General features: G+C 41.1%; 2 protein-coding genes across 2 annotated transcripts; both read left to right on the plus strand.

Annotated features, from left to right (window-relative positions):
• Positions 1 to 1,270: 1,270 nt before the first annotated feature.
• cwc15 (CWC15 spliceosome associated protein) lies at positions 1,271 to 4,633 on the plus strand. The gene is made up of 7 exons (XM_085797725.1): positions 1,271 to 1,331; positions 2,144 to 2,285; positions 2,577 to 2,689; positions 3,343 to 3,443; positions 3,526 to 3,636; positions 3,779 to 3,927; positions 4,217 to 4,633. Exons 2-7 carry the CDS (start codon positions 2,155 to 2,157, stop codon positions 4,344 to 4,346), a joined length of 735 nt encoding a protein of 244 aa, XP_085653851.1. The 5' UTR covers positions 1,271 to 1,331; positions 2,144 to 2,154; the 3' UTR covers positions 4,347 to 4,633.
• Positions 4,634 to 7,324: 2,691 nt separating this feature from the next.
• On the plus strand, positions 7,325 to 13,931 carry mtmr2 (myotubularin related protein 2). Its single transcript, XM_085797726.1, has 16 exons — positions 7,325 to 7,569; positions 8,540 to 8,639; positions 8,728 to 8,751; positions 9,076 to 9,142; positions 9,272 to 9,366; positions 10,129 to 10,233; positions 10,514 to 10,618; positions 10,704 to 10,787; positions 11,514 to 11,663; positions 11,762 to 11,950; positions 12,133 to 12,318; positions 12,414 to 12,620; positions 12,715 to 12,807; positions 12,896 to 13,009; positions 13,105 to 13,281; positions 13,374 to 13,931. The coding sequence occupies exons 1-16, from the start codon at positions 7,490 to 7,492 to the stop codon at positions 13,536 to 13,538; spliced, it is 1,941 nt and encodes a 646-aa protein (XP_085653852.1). The 5' UTR covers positions 7,325 to 7,489; the 3' UTR covers positions 13,539 to 13,931.
• The last annotated feature ends 1,897 nt before the right edge of the window (positions 13,932 to 15,828 follow it).

Consider the following 15,828-nt stretch of genomic DNA (forward strand, 5'->3'; position numbering starts at 1 on the left):
GTAACGTGACGTAATTTTACTCTATTAGGTTGATGGGCTGAAATGAGTTAAGTTTTTCTACAGATTATCAGGGATGTTGTCTCTGTAAAGAGACCATGAATTGTTCTTTGGTGGGAACTTTACATGTCACCACCTCTCTGGGTCTTATTTTCACAGAAAATTTACACCTGACATCATAAAATAAGACCTTTTAGCCTCATAATGTTTGAATGTTGCATGGAATCCAGTAGAACCTCCTCCCTTGGTTTGTTTCCTGGAGCCGCACCTGAACCTGTTAGATGAAAAAAAAAAAAAGTCTTAGTATTTCCACATTGCAGAGTTTAAGAAACAAAAATCATCAACATGGTTAATCAAATAGAGTACAAGTGACATGGTGGAATAGGAGCATTTGGGTCGTTGCAAAGAAACTGTTTCAAGGGAAATGTTTAACTATGTTACTGTATCACTACAATGCATGGTGTGAACATTAACTCTGAGTAAAATGAGGAAATTCAAGATAATCCAACCAGATTTGTTTTGACATTAGTAGAACAAAACTATAAACAAAACAAAGCAATTCACAATGTATGTGAATCATGACCAGTGTAGCTGGAAGTTATTTCCATCATGAAAAACTCGTCAGCGAGATTTGATTCTGTATAATTTATCTTGAGAGACTTACACTTACCTGAGAATGCAATAAACCTCTGTTCCACTCAAAATCTATTGTGATGCCCCGTGTTTTAACAGTAATAACTCCCTGCATTTGTAAAGCTTGTAAATTTTGTGTGCAAAATATGACTTGTGTCTTTCAAGGAATATTACAGTAACCATGAACTCTTGTTAATGACCATTTAGCACACACTGAAGTGTCAAAACTGTCAAGTAGGCCTATTGTTTGTTCTACTATGGCAGCATACCAGCTTCCAACTCACTGTGATCTATGATGTAATGGAAACGCCATAGGATCCGAGAATACCTTGCACAGACAGAACCCAGTCATTAGATGGAGGTTTGACTGATTTTTCTCTATCACCTGATAGTACGTGCCCCCTACCTTCCTCACCAAAGCACTGCACATTATTATGAAGACACTTTACTGGTTCTCGGGAAGCAAAGGGGCAAAAATAGAAACTGTTGATTTTTTTCTCTCTTTTTTTCCCCCCTATATATTCTGATCACAACAACATAAAACTGAATTTTAATCAGACTGATCTCTAAATAATGAACAACAACGCGTTGTGAGAATAATGTTTTCTCAGTTCCGATGGTTTTGAACGCACCGTTTTCTACAGGAAGTGACGTCACTTTGTTGTATCGGGTCTTCACTTTTGTCGTGTGGTAGCAGCATCGTGAGTACAATTTACCCTTTATATAGCATATTTTCTGCCATTTGTTGAATTAATTTCAATGTATGTAACTTAATAAACACCTTTTATGGAGGTTGACGTCCTAACGTGTGTCTGCGAGGTGAAATAGCTTCGTTTTCCGTTGTTAAACCTGGCTAGCATGCTAACAGCCTTGTTACTGTAACTGGCTAACAGGCTAGTTTGTGTTTTGTACTCGATTATTCACCAATAACCATCTTGAAATATTTTAAACTGTGCCATACAGGTGTCCCAACGATATGTTGACTAGAAGCTGGTAGTTTTGCTTTATTTTGCGGTCCAGTAAAACTCTTTCTTGTGTAATTTGTTGCGTGTCAGTGCTTGTTAGCCAGTTAGCCTGAATGTTTTTGTTATTTACTGTGACTTAACGAATCAAACTATTTTTCTCATCAGCTCAATAGTGTTGATACTATAGTTGCACCAGTAAAGCGTGTGTTGACTTGCAGCAGTCTTCTTTATTTTTAACATAGTAAGGAAGAATATAATTTAAGATTAGGAGATGTGGAGACTTCTGCTTAGGGATAAGTCCTGTTATATTTCCTAGAAACCACAATTGATTATTTGATTTGTTTGATCAGCAGCCCCCCAAAGTGTTGTATGCTTGGCAAAATTGTGGATGATTTATCTTATGTGCTCCAGCTCTACATGGGAAACTAAGTATTTATATTTTTGTCATCATCACTATAGGAATGAGCTCTCAGATCTTGGTCTGTTATGTTCTGAACATTATTTGATTTTCAGCTCATGTTTGCTCATCTTTCGTCTGTTTGCCACAGAGCCATCCAAGATGACTACAGCTGCAAGGCCGACGTTTGAGCCGGCAAGAGGAGGGAGAGGTAAAGGAGAAGGAGATTTGAGTGCTCTCTCCAAGCAGTACTCCAGCCGCGATCTTCCAGGTCACACCAAGATCAAATACAGGTCAGTAGATCAAATATGGAGCTGAGTTTCGGGGGTTGTAATCATTGTGTAATTTAGCACATGTGCTAAATCCGGTGTATTTACTGTGGGCACTTTAGCACTCACTGTCCATTAATATGCATTGTCCCGACCAAATAAACAAATAAAGTAAAGTAAGTAAGTGTCACTGAGCACACTGCTTGTTAGCCAGGCACTCATTTACAAACAGTAAGATATCTTCTGAACTGTTCCTACTGCATCTTGAAGGTGGACACAAGCAAGATATTTCTCCTAATGCTATCCCAACCTCAGGCAACCCACCCAGGATGCCCCCGAGGAGGTGCGTGCCCGTGACTTCCGCAGGGAGCTGGAGGAGAGGGAGCGCGTCGCTGCACGTGATAAGACCAGAGAGAGGGGACCAAGAGGTTGGTCTCCACGGATAATGCACGTCCTGATTATTAAAATTAATTTTGTGAATAATTTTGAATATGTTAAAGGCATAGTTCACCCAAAATTCAAATTTCACTCATTTTCTACTCACCTCCATGTCGACTAAGGGTTGGGAGAAGTTTCAGAGCCATCCGTGCCTTTTTGGATTTACAGGGGGGGTCCGCGCAGCACTGCATGCATGTCCATTTGACGGTGGTGAACCGTCTCGTATGATTTACGCTGACACCGGCAGAGCAGTGAACTGAGACACTGGGAGCTTCCGCTACAAACAAGCTTAAAATATAGACTTATTTAATTTTTTTCGGAACAATTTCTCATGTCGGGGCTTCAATACAAGAGGGACATTACAGACGAGCAGTGTGGAGGTATTTGGATGGTTTTTGGTGTGTCTTTTTGGACAAAGAAAATTGAGCCCCGTTCGCCACCGTCATATGGACATGCAGTGCTGCGCGGACCCCCCCTGTAACTCCGATAAGGCACGGATGACTCTGAAACTTCTCCCAACCCTTAGTCGACATGAGGGTGAGTAGAAAATGAGTGAAGTTTGAATTTTGGGTGAACTATCCCTTTAATCTAAAGTGTCTATACCCAGTGGAAACAACTCAAAATGCACTCTCTAATTTCGCAGAGCACACCACATCATCATCATCTTCATCATCATCTTCAAAGAGGCCCCGGCTGGATCAGATCCCAGCAGCCAACCTTGATGCAGATGACCCACTCACTGATGTAAGCACTTTGCAGCCTGAGACTTTGTGATTAGCCACTCACTGAGCTCCCTCACTCACCACTGATGCTCGTTTCTCTTCAGGATGATGAGGACGAGGACTCCGATGACGACAGCGACGACGACGACACCGCAGCTCTCCTGGCTGAACTGGAGAAGATCAAGAAGGAGCGCGCTGAAGAGCAAGAACGCAAAGTAAAGTGTCATTTCAGACCAATTTTTGTTTGAACCTGCCGTCTCGCAGGAACGGCCCAATCAGCAAGCCAGAGCGTGAAATTAAAAGGAGACAAATGTTCTGCTGTTTTGCTCAGTGAATTTATATATTTTCTAATCTCAGGAGCGGGAGCAGAAGGCAGAGGAGGAGAGGATCCGCATGGAGAATATCTTGAGTGGCAATCCGTTGATTAACTTGGCTGGGCAACAACAACAGCAACAACAGCAGCAACAGATAACCCAGACTCAGAATTCATTCAGGGTTAAAAGAAGGTACCACACACACACTGATACATGCATGTAGACTTCCAGTCAAAAGGTTTTAATAACCTCCATTTTTGCAGTTGTTACTGTGTTTCACATCATCCATGAAATTGATACAGTTTTTCATTTTGTTGAGCTAAAGCGTTTGGAGTTTGAGGATTAAATCCCTGCTGAAATATTAATAAAAACTGGACTCTTTCATCCAGGAGTGCATGAATAATGAGTTTGTGTTTTAGGAAAATAAGTCACCCTCTGTTATCACTGATCATCAATTGTGAACATGTTAATATCTTCCTAGGTGGGATGATGATGTCGTCTTCAAAAACTGCGCCAAAGGAGTGGACGAGGCACGGAAAGAGAAGCGCTTTGTCAACGATACGCTGCGCTCTGAGTTCCACAAGAAATTTATGGAGAAATATGTAAAGTAAAGGACTTGGTGTGTGATCATTTTTACTGCTTATCTCATTTTTCTGGTCCCATCCATATTGTTTTTAGCATTCAAGATCTAACGTATCAGCCTTTGTACAGTCAACTAGAAGAAATGGTGTAAATAAACGAGTTGATGAGTTACATCCTTTGAATGAAGCTCCAAACAAGGTGGTTTCAATTATAAAATGTGATTCAGCATCCTCCTCTGACTTTTGTAGGTTGTTCTTTTTTGTTTTGTTTTTCTTTTTTATCATTTATTTCAATAAACAAAGGCCTGTGACTGAAACATCTCTCAAGTTTCTCTGAGAAAGTTTGATGAGAATGAGCTGAAAACCAGATAACCCCACATAGGTGTGCACACACAGGTAACTTCAGTAAGGGATGTTTAAGTTGTAAACCTGGATTTGAGAGGTACATTTGAACTAAATCTCACTCAGCAGCAATGACTAAACAGTTGAAATCATTATGGCAGGTCCCTAAGGAACATTTAGGATGTTTGTGATGGTGTTCATCACATACTTTAAGTCCAACACAAATGTACACAAGCAGGATGACAGCTCCTCCATGTCAGTGTTGATACAGATTAATCCTCATGTGTCTGTGATTATCTCTGTAACTCACTATAACATGTAACTCCTGAAGTTAAAGTTATGGGTTTGATTCCCAAGTTAACAAAGATCACACACCCCATGGCACTCTCTCAATTTTTGCAAGGAAATTTTCTAGTTTATTTTACAGTATACGTATTACTCCAGCAACAAGTTGATAAACAGCCTATAAGGAGGCTGTAAAGAGGTGTGGGATTAATGTAACTTTATGAAACACATATAACTTAATCAAGTTTTTGTTTTATTTATTTGCACCATAAGAAAAAGCTCCTGCACACTGTCATCACTTGCATAGATTTATTGAGCTGAACAACGTTTGAACGTATGAAACGTTGTTCAGCTCAATAAATCTATGCAAGTGATGACAGCTTTTTCTTATGTTTCTCGACCACGCAGGTCTTCTCCAACGCACCTCTCCGTCCGTGCCGGTGTGCATAAGTTTCAACCTGATTTATTTGCACCATAAAAATCAAGGACAATTAAAACAAACAGAAATGAAACAAAAATAGTAAGTGCAGGAGAGGTTAAAAACCCTTTATGGGCTCATACAAAATTCCTCCCTGAAAAATAAATTAAATTAAAAAACAATTCAGCAACAACAAAAGAAAGCAAGTATCGTATTAATTCATATATGAAAACGTTTATTTATTTATTTTATAATTTGACATTGTATATAATAGGCTATAACCTCTGTAACTATTTAAGTTCATTTCTGCAGCACCACTGATCCATTTAAATCACACAGAGGTCCGTGAACGCAGCATGCCTCCGGTGGCGATAACCAGCGGGGGGCGCTGTCTCCAGACCGGGATCCCTAGTCTGACAAACCGAGAAGGGTCTGTCTGCGGCCTGCAAGAGGGAGGCGTTTCGCGTAGTGACGTCACTACGCGACACGCCCCCTCCACACGGGAAAGTCACGTTGAACCACGCGAGATGTAAAATGAGACCGCCAAAACGGATAACAAAACAGGAAGTAAACCAGTTCCGCCGTAAAACTTGACTAGTCTGAATGGCCGAACATATGCAGACTGTAAGTGTCAGTGTAATTTAATTAATTCATCGATTAATGTATATAATAATTGTGTTTAGCGATGGACTAAGGAAGTAAGGCTGAAAACCTTTATTGTTCTTTTTTGACAGTGAGTTAAATGTGATGGCCGAAGCCCTGGTGGGGCACATGTCCAAGGAGGGAGCAAAGAAGCTCCAAATTTACAAGGAGAAACTGGAAGAAGCCCTCTCCTCTGAGGCATTTCTGAGCAGGCTATAAAAAATAAAAAAAATGAGCCTTGAAATGTTTTGGTTTGGTTTTTTTTAAATAGATCTCTTCTTCACTACAAATACGTTTGACAGACCAAATATAGTTGAGATGAATTGCTACTTGTCACAAAACGACCATGACAAAGAAAGTTATGGTCTATGATCAGTGCTGTGAGTGCATGAGTACAGTAGTGTGTGTGTTGTAGGGTGAAATAAAGGAAATCAGAATACCAAACAAAGCCCAAGAGGTGTTGCAGGTAGGAGAGAGGGCGAGAGGGCCAGCAACTCAAACTCCAGGAGAATGCTGCTGATGATCCCTGCTGATATCAAGAGAGAAAGCAAGGGAGCAACACTGCTCAGTAACCTACAGAATGGAGAGATTCACAAATGAATTCCCCATTAAGGAATAATAAAAGTTATTGTCATCACATTATTTTAATTTTGTTATGTAGGCCACTACTTTTATTTATATATATATATATATATATATATATATATATATATATATATATATATATATATATATATTTATTTATTATCTACACATTACGCTCTTACTCCCACATAAGCACTGACATTATTATTTACTACTTTTATTTATTTATATAAATAAATATAAGCTAGGCCACTACTTTTATATATATATATATATATATATATATATATATATATATATATATATATATATATATATCAACACATTAGCTCTTACTCCCACATAAGCACTGACATTTAGCTCATGAATTCCTGTCTGTTAATTATCTTGTGTTTTCTCTTGTGACAAAGTCAGAAAATTTTACATCTAAATTTTAATATAAATGAAATCCTGCCTTAATTGTTTTTACCCAATTAAAAATGTAATAATAACATTTGTAAGCTTTTGAATACATTCATTATAGGGCAAAGAACGCGTAGGCAAAGTCGTTAACTTTTGCATGCAACATGCAACTGTAATGGGCTCATATCCCTTTAAGAACCGTGTGTAGGGCGTTCCCTGTAGTGGCGGGGGGCGTGTCGCGTAGTGACGTCATTACGCGACACGCCTCCTACAGTGCCTACTACTCGACACGCCTCCCTCTTGCAGGCCGCAGACGGATACACTTGGACAAACCAGGGATTGGGAGGCTGCTGGGAAAAGATGGCAGCTTCCTTTTGTTTGTGCGGATTGACGGTGCTGTGAGAGAGGCTCTTTAAACTCTGTAGCTACAGACTGAACCGTCGCCACCTCGGGCTCCACACACACCGACTGTTGTTGTCCGGACTCGAACCGGGAGACGATGGAGAAGAGCGGCAGCATCGACAGCCTGGGCTCGAAGCGCTCCTCCTCACGGCAGCCAAGTGTTGATTCATTGTCCAGGTAGCTAACTTAAACCCACCACAGCACGTCGCCCATTAACGAAACACACAGAGCGAAGTTTTCAGACTAACAGGAGGTGATTAAACTACCTGAGGTTGTAGAGCTGGAGTTCACCTGTAAACCCTAACACACCTGTTTATAACAAGTGACTGGGCTGAAACACACGAGCATTGACGCTGAGACAGTAAACTAGGGCAGTGTCAGTGGGTGTTGTCGTTATCGGTCGTTATTAATGTTTAACATATCAATAGGTTGTTCGACTAAACTATGTTGTGAATAACAGCATAAATGTCAATAAGTGGTTACAGGGACGAGAGTTATTACATATTCGGTTTAGTTTGACCAGCAGCTTAAATCCCTTAACATAGTCTCATTATACTGATGTGTTTTAAGACATAAAACAGTTTATTAATCCCACACATGGGACATTTGGTTGTTACAGTAGCATTTGTAACACACAAGGTAAAAAAAGAAAAGAAAAGAAAAAAAAGTCGGAAGAATATAGAGATATAAAAACGATGGAAGACCAAAATGTTTCAGGAATAGTTATTTACAAGAATAGAATAACATTATACTGTGTTGGTAGTTGTATGGCATAAGAAAGTATTGCACAGTTTCATAACAACTGTAAACTGTGTGAATACAGCCTAAATAGTGGAATGAAGAAAAAAAGATTGATTATTAATCAATCGATCTAGTAGTTATTTTCTCCAAAACGCCAGAAAATGATAGAAAATATACTCCGTGTGTATGCTTTGTCATCTGTGTTTGAATATGTAAAACAGCAGTAGTAAATATTTGGTCAGTCTGACCAGTGGTTAAAGCCTATAATAAAATGTTGATCTTCATTGGGAGACTAATGGTTTAAATAAATAATGGCTGAGCACTGATGCACTGAATAGAAACTTTTAGAAAGCACTGAAAACATATATTAAATTAATCTTTTTTTTCTAATCTAATTTTCCAGCAGTACGTCCACCTCTCGCTCCGACCGGTCTGCCCAGGCCAAGCCGCCCTCTGCCATGTCCTCTGACTCTGTGTCCACGGCAGAGTTTTCCCCAGAGCTCAGGGTTTGTAGCCCTCTCATAGTTGCTGGCTGCTTTATTTAGCCAGTGATAATGACTGAAGCATGACTCTTCTCTTTTCTGTTCCCTCCAGGTCAAACCTAAAGCAGCTGCCAAGGTGCGTCATTATACATACCACTCAATTAATAAAGTCCAATAACAACATAGGGCTGATCGATTATTGCACAAATTACAATCGTTGATGATTTGGATCCATATTTATGACATGGTCTCTCCAGACTTTATCTCCAAAGTTTCAGAATCTGCAAACATTTGAAGATCGACCAGTAATCAATAATCAGTTTATCCCACTGGCAGCCAAATGTTTAATTTAAAATAAAATTGGATAAATGCGCAGCCCGGATGGTTACCCTCACGAGTGACATGGTTTAGGACGACATGCTGCTCTACATTCAGTCTAACCTCTGTGTGTTGTTTCCAGCCGGTGCTCAGAGATTCAGACAAAGAAGAACCACAGTTACTTCCTAATGAAACTGTGCAGGACATGGGTAGGTTTTCTCTTTGCATGAAAAGCAGAGCTGTGTTGTTGTTGTTTTTTTCAGCAGTAGAGGAAGTTATAATATATCTGACCTGTTTGGTGAGTGAAGATTTTTACTCCTTGTTTTTTTTCCCCACAGCCCAAGACGTCACCTACTTCTGTCCTTTCACTGGAGCACTGAGGGGAACAGTGACCGTTACAAACTACCGGCTGTTCTTCAAATGCATGGACAGGGTATGTTTTGGTGGTGTTTAAAAAAAAAAAAAAAAAAGGATTCTTGGACACGCAGAGGGATTATTTTGTTTTGTTAAAGGGATAGTTCAATATTTTGGCAAATTGGCCCATTGCCACAATCGCTATAGTCATAACAGTAGGTTTGTTACCTTTAATTGTCGGTGCAAGCTATTTTTAGAACGGCGGAGCAGAGCCGCCCGCGAGCTTCTCAGAGCTACGCTACGGAGGCTCATGGGATTTCTTGGTTTCCCTCATCAAACTCATCAAATACACAATCCAACAACTCTGAAACGCTCTCGTGGACAAGTTGTGACCTGCACATTCACCACGCTATGAGATAATAACAGAACGTCATGAGACTGAGTTGTTCATGCAAACCATCTGATGCGTGTTCCCGTCGGGGGCAGTTTTTTAGCAAGTAGTCTGTGCATTTGGTTTTGCATGAATTTGCCTCTAAAACAACTCTGTCTGGTAACGTTCTGTTATTATCTCATAGCGTGGTGAATGTGCAGGTCACAACTTGTCCACCAGAGCGTTTTGGAGTTGTTGGATTGTGTATTTGATGAGTTTGATGAGGGAAACCAAGAAATCCCATTAGCCTCTGTAGCGTAGCTCTGAGCAGCTTGTGGCTCTGCTCCACCGTTCTAAAAATAGCTTGCACCGACAATTAAAGGTAACAAACCTACTGCTTATAGGGATTATGGCAATGGGCCAATTTGCCAAAATGTTGAACTATCCCTTTAATGTGTGTTTGTTTTCTAGGAGCCAGCATTTGTACTCGACCTGCCCCTTGGGATGGTGAGTCGTATAGAAAAGATTGGAAGTGCATCGAGCCGCGGGGATGTGTCCTATGGGCTTGTTTGCAAGGTGAGTAAGATGATGTGTGGAAATATTCTGCAATGACTCCATCGATGTCATTTGGCAGTTTAGATGTTCACAGTGCTAACTCACTCAGGACAGAGGATGGACTTCTTGTCATCCCAGCTGTGCAAACAGCGCTATCAAAGACTGTGTTATCATAATATGTCCCCAACAGCATAATAGGAAATAACTGTCACTGTACTTGGTGGCTTAATACCAGTGAAACTCATTTGTACGTAATGCTGTTGACCCCCGAACTTCAACCATGACCTCTGTCTTTCTGCAGGACGTGCGTAATCTACGATTTGCACACAAACAGATGGAGGACACACTCAGGAAGTCCATTTTTGAAGTGCTGATAAAATTTGCGTTTCCTGTTTCCAATGGGCTGGTGAGTAACCGTTTTCCGCATTGTCTCTGACACTGTAGCTCTGCACTGTCTCCATCCTGACACATTTATCTCCGACTCTCTGTAGCAAATCTTTGCCTTCGAGTACGGACAAGTCTTTCCTGAAAACGGATGGAAAGTGTACGACGCCGTCTCAGAGTACAAAAGACAGGTATTTGAATATGACTGACTCTGATTGGTTAAATGTTAAAGGGATAGTTCAACATTTTGGCAAATTGGCCCATTGCCATAATCCCTATAGTCATAGCAGTAGGTTTGTTACCTTAATTTGTCGGTGCGAACTATTTTTAGAACAGCCAAGCATTGCCACGAGCTGCTCAGAGCTACGCTACGGAGGCTAATGGGATTTCTTGGTTTCCCTCATCAAATACACAATCCAACAACTCCAAAACGCTCTGGTGGACAAGTTGTGACCTGCTCATTCACCACGCTATGAGATAATAACAACAGAACATTACGAGACAGAGTTGTTTTAGAGGCAAATTCTTGCAAAACAGCTGATGCACGTTCCTGTTGGGGGCAGTTTTTCAGCAAGCAGTCTCTGCATTTGCCTCGAAAACAACTCTGTCTGGTAACGTTGTGTTATTATCTCATAGCGTGGTGAATGTGCAGGTCACAACTTGTCTAGAGAGCGTTTTGGAGTTGTTGGATTGTGTATTTGATGAGTTTGATGAGGGAAACTAAGAAATCCCATTATCCTCCGTAGCTTAGCTCTGAGCAGCTCCATCGTTCTAAAAATAGCTTGCACCAACAATTAAAGGTAACAAACCTACTCCTAAAACTATAGGGATTATGGCAATGGGCCAATTTGCCAAATTGTTGAACTATCCCTTTAAAGGAAAATTATTACATTGGTTCACTGTGTGTTTCTGGGAAGGGCATACCCAATGAAAGCTGGAGGATAACGAAAATAAACGATCACTACGAGATGTGTGACACCTACCCATCGACTCTGGCGGTGCCTGTCAACATACCTGATGAGGAGGTGAAGAGGGTGGCGGCCTTCAGAGCAAAGGGCCGGATACCTGTGAGTGATCAGCCTTCAGCATGGGTGTATTATCCTCTCTAGTGCAGATAGCTTCAGTGGTTTAGTGAGTGAAACTCTGCTCTACGCTCCCTCTGCAGGTTTTATCGTGGATCCATCCAGAGAGCCAAGCGACTGTGACGCGCTGCAGTCAGCCCATGGTCGGAGTCAACGGAAAGCGCAGCAAGGAGGATGAGAAATACCTCCAGGCGATCATGGATGCTAATGCTCAGTCCCATAAACTGTTCATTTTTGATGCCAGGCCCAGTGTCAATGCTGCTGCCAACAAGGTTTATTTTCTAAATCTGATTTCAAAAGTTATGCAAACTTCCACGATAGCATTTAAAATTTTTCATTGCTTCCTGTACTTTGAGATCAGAGGTAATACTCTTTGATAGGATGATGCAGATAATGGAGCCGGTGGAGATTTAGATTTGGCGCATCATTACAACCCGTCTGTTCCCTGCTACAGATGAAAGGTGGTGGATATGAAAGTGAGGACGCTTATCAAAATGCAGAGCTGGTTTTCCTGGATATTCATAACATCCATGTGATGAGAGAGTCGCTCCGCAAGCTGAAGGATGTGGTCTACCCCAACATCGAGGACTCCCACTGGCTCTCCAATCTGGAGTCCACTCACTGGCTTGAGCACATCAAGGTGAGTGTAATGACTTGTCAACTAGAGGAATGAGGTGGAAGAAATGAATTTTGTCTCCTCCTCGGGCTCTTGACTGAGTTGTGTGTTGTTTGTAGCTGATCCTGGCAGGAGCGCTGCGAATTGCAGACAAGGTGGAGTCTGGGAAAACGTCGGTGGTGGTCCACTGTAGCGACGGATGGGACCGCACGGCCCAGCTCACTTCCCTGGCCATGCTCATGCTGGACGGCTACTACCGCACCATTCGCGGCTTCGAGGTGCTGCTGGAGAAAGAGTGGCTGAGCTTCGGTCACCGTTTCCAGCTGGTAAACAACCTATCATACACTTTGTGGAAATATAAACTTAACCTGTCGTGTCTTTTCTCCTTGCAACTCTGATTTGTCCTTTTTTTTCTTTCAGCGAATCGGGCATGGCGATAAAAATCACACAGATGCAGACCGCTCACCTGTTTTTATTCAGTTCATCGACTGCGTGTGGCAGCTAACCCGTCAGGTTGGCAATAAATGCAGCTGAAATGTGAAAGAAGTCAGAATAACAAAGTCTTTCCAGGATGATAACGAATCTGTTTTTGTCTCTGAAGTTTCCTGCAGCCTTTGAGTTTAACGAATACTTCCTGGTAACAATCCTGGACCACTTGTACAGCTGCCTCTTTGGGACGTTCCTGTGTAACAGCGAACAGCAGAGGCTGAAGGAAGTAAGAGCGTTTCGTTCCTCTGATCATTTGTGATATTGTGCAAAACGAGAAATTTGGGAAATCGGTGCTCTGACAGCTTCATCTTTATTTCGCAGGAGATTCCCAAAAGGTCGGTGTCGTTGTGGTCTTATATCAACAGCCAGCTGGAAGAGTTCACCAATCCTCTCTATGTCAACTACTCCAACCATGTGCTGTTCCCTGTAGTCAGCCTACGCCACCTGGAGCTTTGGGTCGGCTACTACATCCGCTGGAACCCCCGCATGAGACCTCAGGCATGTGAAAGAGAGTCTGCGTCTCGTTCCGGTTTGTCCTCCACTTCAGTGTTTCAGCTTGAGCTTTACACGTCGTCTTTTTCCTTCGTCAGGAACCTGTTCATCAGCGCTACAAGGAGCTGCTGGCGAAGCGCGCCGAGCTACAGAAGAGGGTGGACGAGCTACAGCGCGACGTGACCAATCGCTCGGCTTCCTCCTCCTCCGAGCGGGCGGGCTCCCCCACGCGCTCCATCACTCCAGTGCAGACTTTTGTTTGACCCAACTTGGCCCTCAAAACGTTTACAATAGCTGAATCCTACCTGTAAGAAGGTGCCATACAGCTGTGGCCACACCTGGCCCATGGAGGACCTGTGATCCAAACTGCCTCTTTGGGTGATAAACCATGTTACTACACTACCACCAAAAAGTCTGGTTGACCAGATACTGTATTTGCATCTCTCACAGGTCTTGTAGAATCTGCTTGCAACAAGCACATCTGTCTCCGACTGCTTGACTTCAGCCATATTGTACTCCCCCTGCAAGGTCCAGGGGACATGTAGCCAGATTAGTGGGGACTGTTTAGCATATCGACCGACCTACAATCAGTGTAGATAGTATTTTGAAGTACACTAAAATATTACTCGGGTTAAATATGTATGCCTTATACATATCATAGGACACTCACTCCATTCCTTTACACTGCAACATCTGTTCAATCATGATTTGTTGAGCTAAAGCAATTTGAAGATTTACCACGCTGCAAATAATATTCTGAGGTCAAAACACTAGTTCTAACATCAACTAAAAGGCTTGGGAGGAGTTAAAGGGATACTTCACCCAAAATTGATAATTCACCAATTTTCTACTCACCGTCATGCCAAGGAAGGGTTCGGAGAACTTTCAGAGTCATCAATACGCTTTCGTAGTTCCAGGGGGGGTCCGGCTGGCAACGGATTTTCATATAATGGCGGTGGATTGTGCTCACTTTTGAATCGTCCAGAACACACACTATGAAACATCCAAATACCTCCATACTGCTCGTCCGTAATGAACCTGGAACTACGAAAGCGTTTTGATGACTCTGAAAGTTCTCCAAACCCTTCCTTGGCATGACGGTGAGTAGAAAATTGGTGAATTGGTGAATTATCGATTTTGGATGAAGTATTCCTTTAAATACTGATTAAAAAAAAAAAAGTAGTTTAAGGGCTGTAATGTTAGCTTATTCTATTAAAAGAAAATAAAAAAAAAAATAAAAAAAATTATTAATAGTCATAGAGTGCATTAAAAAAAAGTCGGTGACTTGTCTTCACAAGTCAGTGCTTTTAGATTGTCATGACCAAATCAAACTTTTTTTTACACACATAGTATATGAATGGATAGTGTCATATTACATTCCTGTCATTGCGTGGTTTAAGTTTTGTAACTAGTCAACGTTATTTATTACTCTTTAGTCCAAACTCGTATTTATGGCTCACACACACACACACACACACACACACACACACACACACACACACACACTGTCATACGTTCATTAGAAATGTTCCCATGCAATCTTAATAACACTGCACAGAATATGCAATATTTCATCAGCCCTGGTTAACAGTCATATCTCACAATGTGGCACTTCTTGCAGATGCTTTTTTTTTTAAAAGATAGTATCAGCCAAAAAAAAACAAAAAACGTTTTAATAGGCATCAAAAGGTGTAGCTACTAATAAAATAATCCTTGGGTGTTTTTTTTTTTTTTTAGTTTAATAAATCTGAATGAATATCTGTGCCTTGAGAGAGTCACAAGAGAATAGTGTGGTGCAAGGTTTGTAATTGCCAAGGTTAAACGCTAAATACAGTGTTAGTTAGCCTTTTCACTGTGTATGTGAATACTTGCAATAAATGCAGGACTCAGCTTCAAGGAGTCAGTATGGTTTGTTACATTAGCATGGTGTAAACACAATACACTCCAGTCAGATGCTTGGCTTTAGCTTTTAGTGTTTGAAAAGAGACTCCAATGACATAAGCAATAATTATCTCTTCTTTTGAGCAAGGTCTTCCCATAAAGTACAAGATAAAGAGTGCCTTTTAATGTCAATTAGGAAATTATAAAAGTCTGTAATTCTCATGCCTAAATATCTAAATATAAGTTAGCTTGCCATAACTTGGATTTAATTGTATATTAAATTATTCTCCCTTTAAGATGTAAAGCTACTAAAGTGGCCATTTTCCCTCATAGTTTAAGTGAGGCTGCAATGATGTATGTGCATACTTCAAAACTTATTTTTAGGCAACAGCGATATCAAACTGTATTAAAAATGACTAATTAATAAAAGTGCTGATACAATGAAACTTTTGTGAGTTTTTTTTTTTCAGTGTTTCAAGGAAATACACTGGTTGTAAATCATCCTGGCCAAATAGAAATGATTATTCAACCATTTACAGGGCTCCATGCATACTTTTTTTTTGTACTGGGAGCACAGTGGCCCCCTAACTTAAAATTTGGGGGCACTAATCAACTTTTCATTCATGATCCTCATACACCTTGGTCTGTCATCTGTAATGACAGAGTCCAGAT

This window comes from Trachurus japonicus, chromosome 14, assembly GCF_045865225.1.
Source record: "Trachurus japonicus isolate A0001 chromosome 14, Traja_1.0".
NCBI lineage: Eukaryota > Metazoa > Chordata > Actinopteri > Carangiformes > Carangidae > Trachurus > Trachurus japonicus.

What these genes read in the sequence shown, in the direction of transcription:
- mtmr2 (XM_085797726.1), top strand. Translation starts at nt 7,490, where the DNA reads ATGGAGAAGAGCGGCAGCATCGACAGCCTGGGCTCGAAGCGCTCCTCC. An exon ending in AACCTAAAGCAGCTGCCAAG is followed by an intron (nt 8,752 to 9,075) that starts GTGCGTCATTAT and finishes TGTTGTTTCCAG; the next exon opens with CCGGTGCTCAGAGATTCAGA. An exon ending in TGTGGCAGCTAACCCGTCAG is followed by an intron (nt 12,808 to 12,895) that starts GTTGGCAATAAA and finishes TTGTCTCTGAAG; the next exon opens with TTTCCTGCAGCCTTTGAGTT.
- cwc15 (XM_085797725.1), top strand. Translation starts at nt 2,155, where the DNA reads ATGACTACAGCTGCAAGGCCGACGTTTGAGCCGGCAAGAGGAGGGAGA. An exon ending in CAGAGAGAGGGGACCAAGAG is followed by an intron (nt 2,690 to 3,342) that starts GTTGGTCTCCAC and finishes CTAATTTCGCAG; the next exon opens with AGCACACCACATCATCATCA. An exon ending in CTGAAGAGCAAGAACGCAAA is followed by an intron (nt 3,637 to 3,778) that starts GTAAAGTGTCAT and finishes TTCTAATCTCAG; the next exon opens with GAGCGGGAGCAGAAGGCAGA.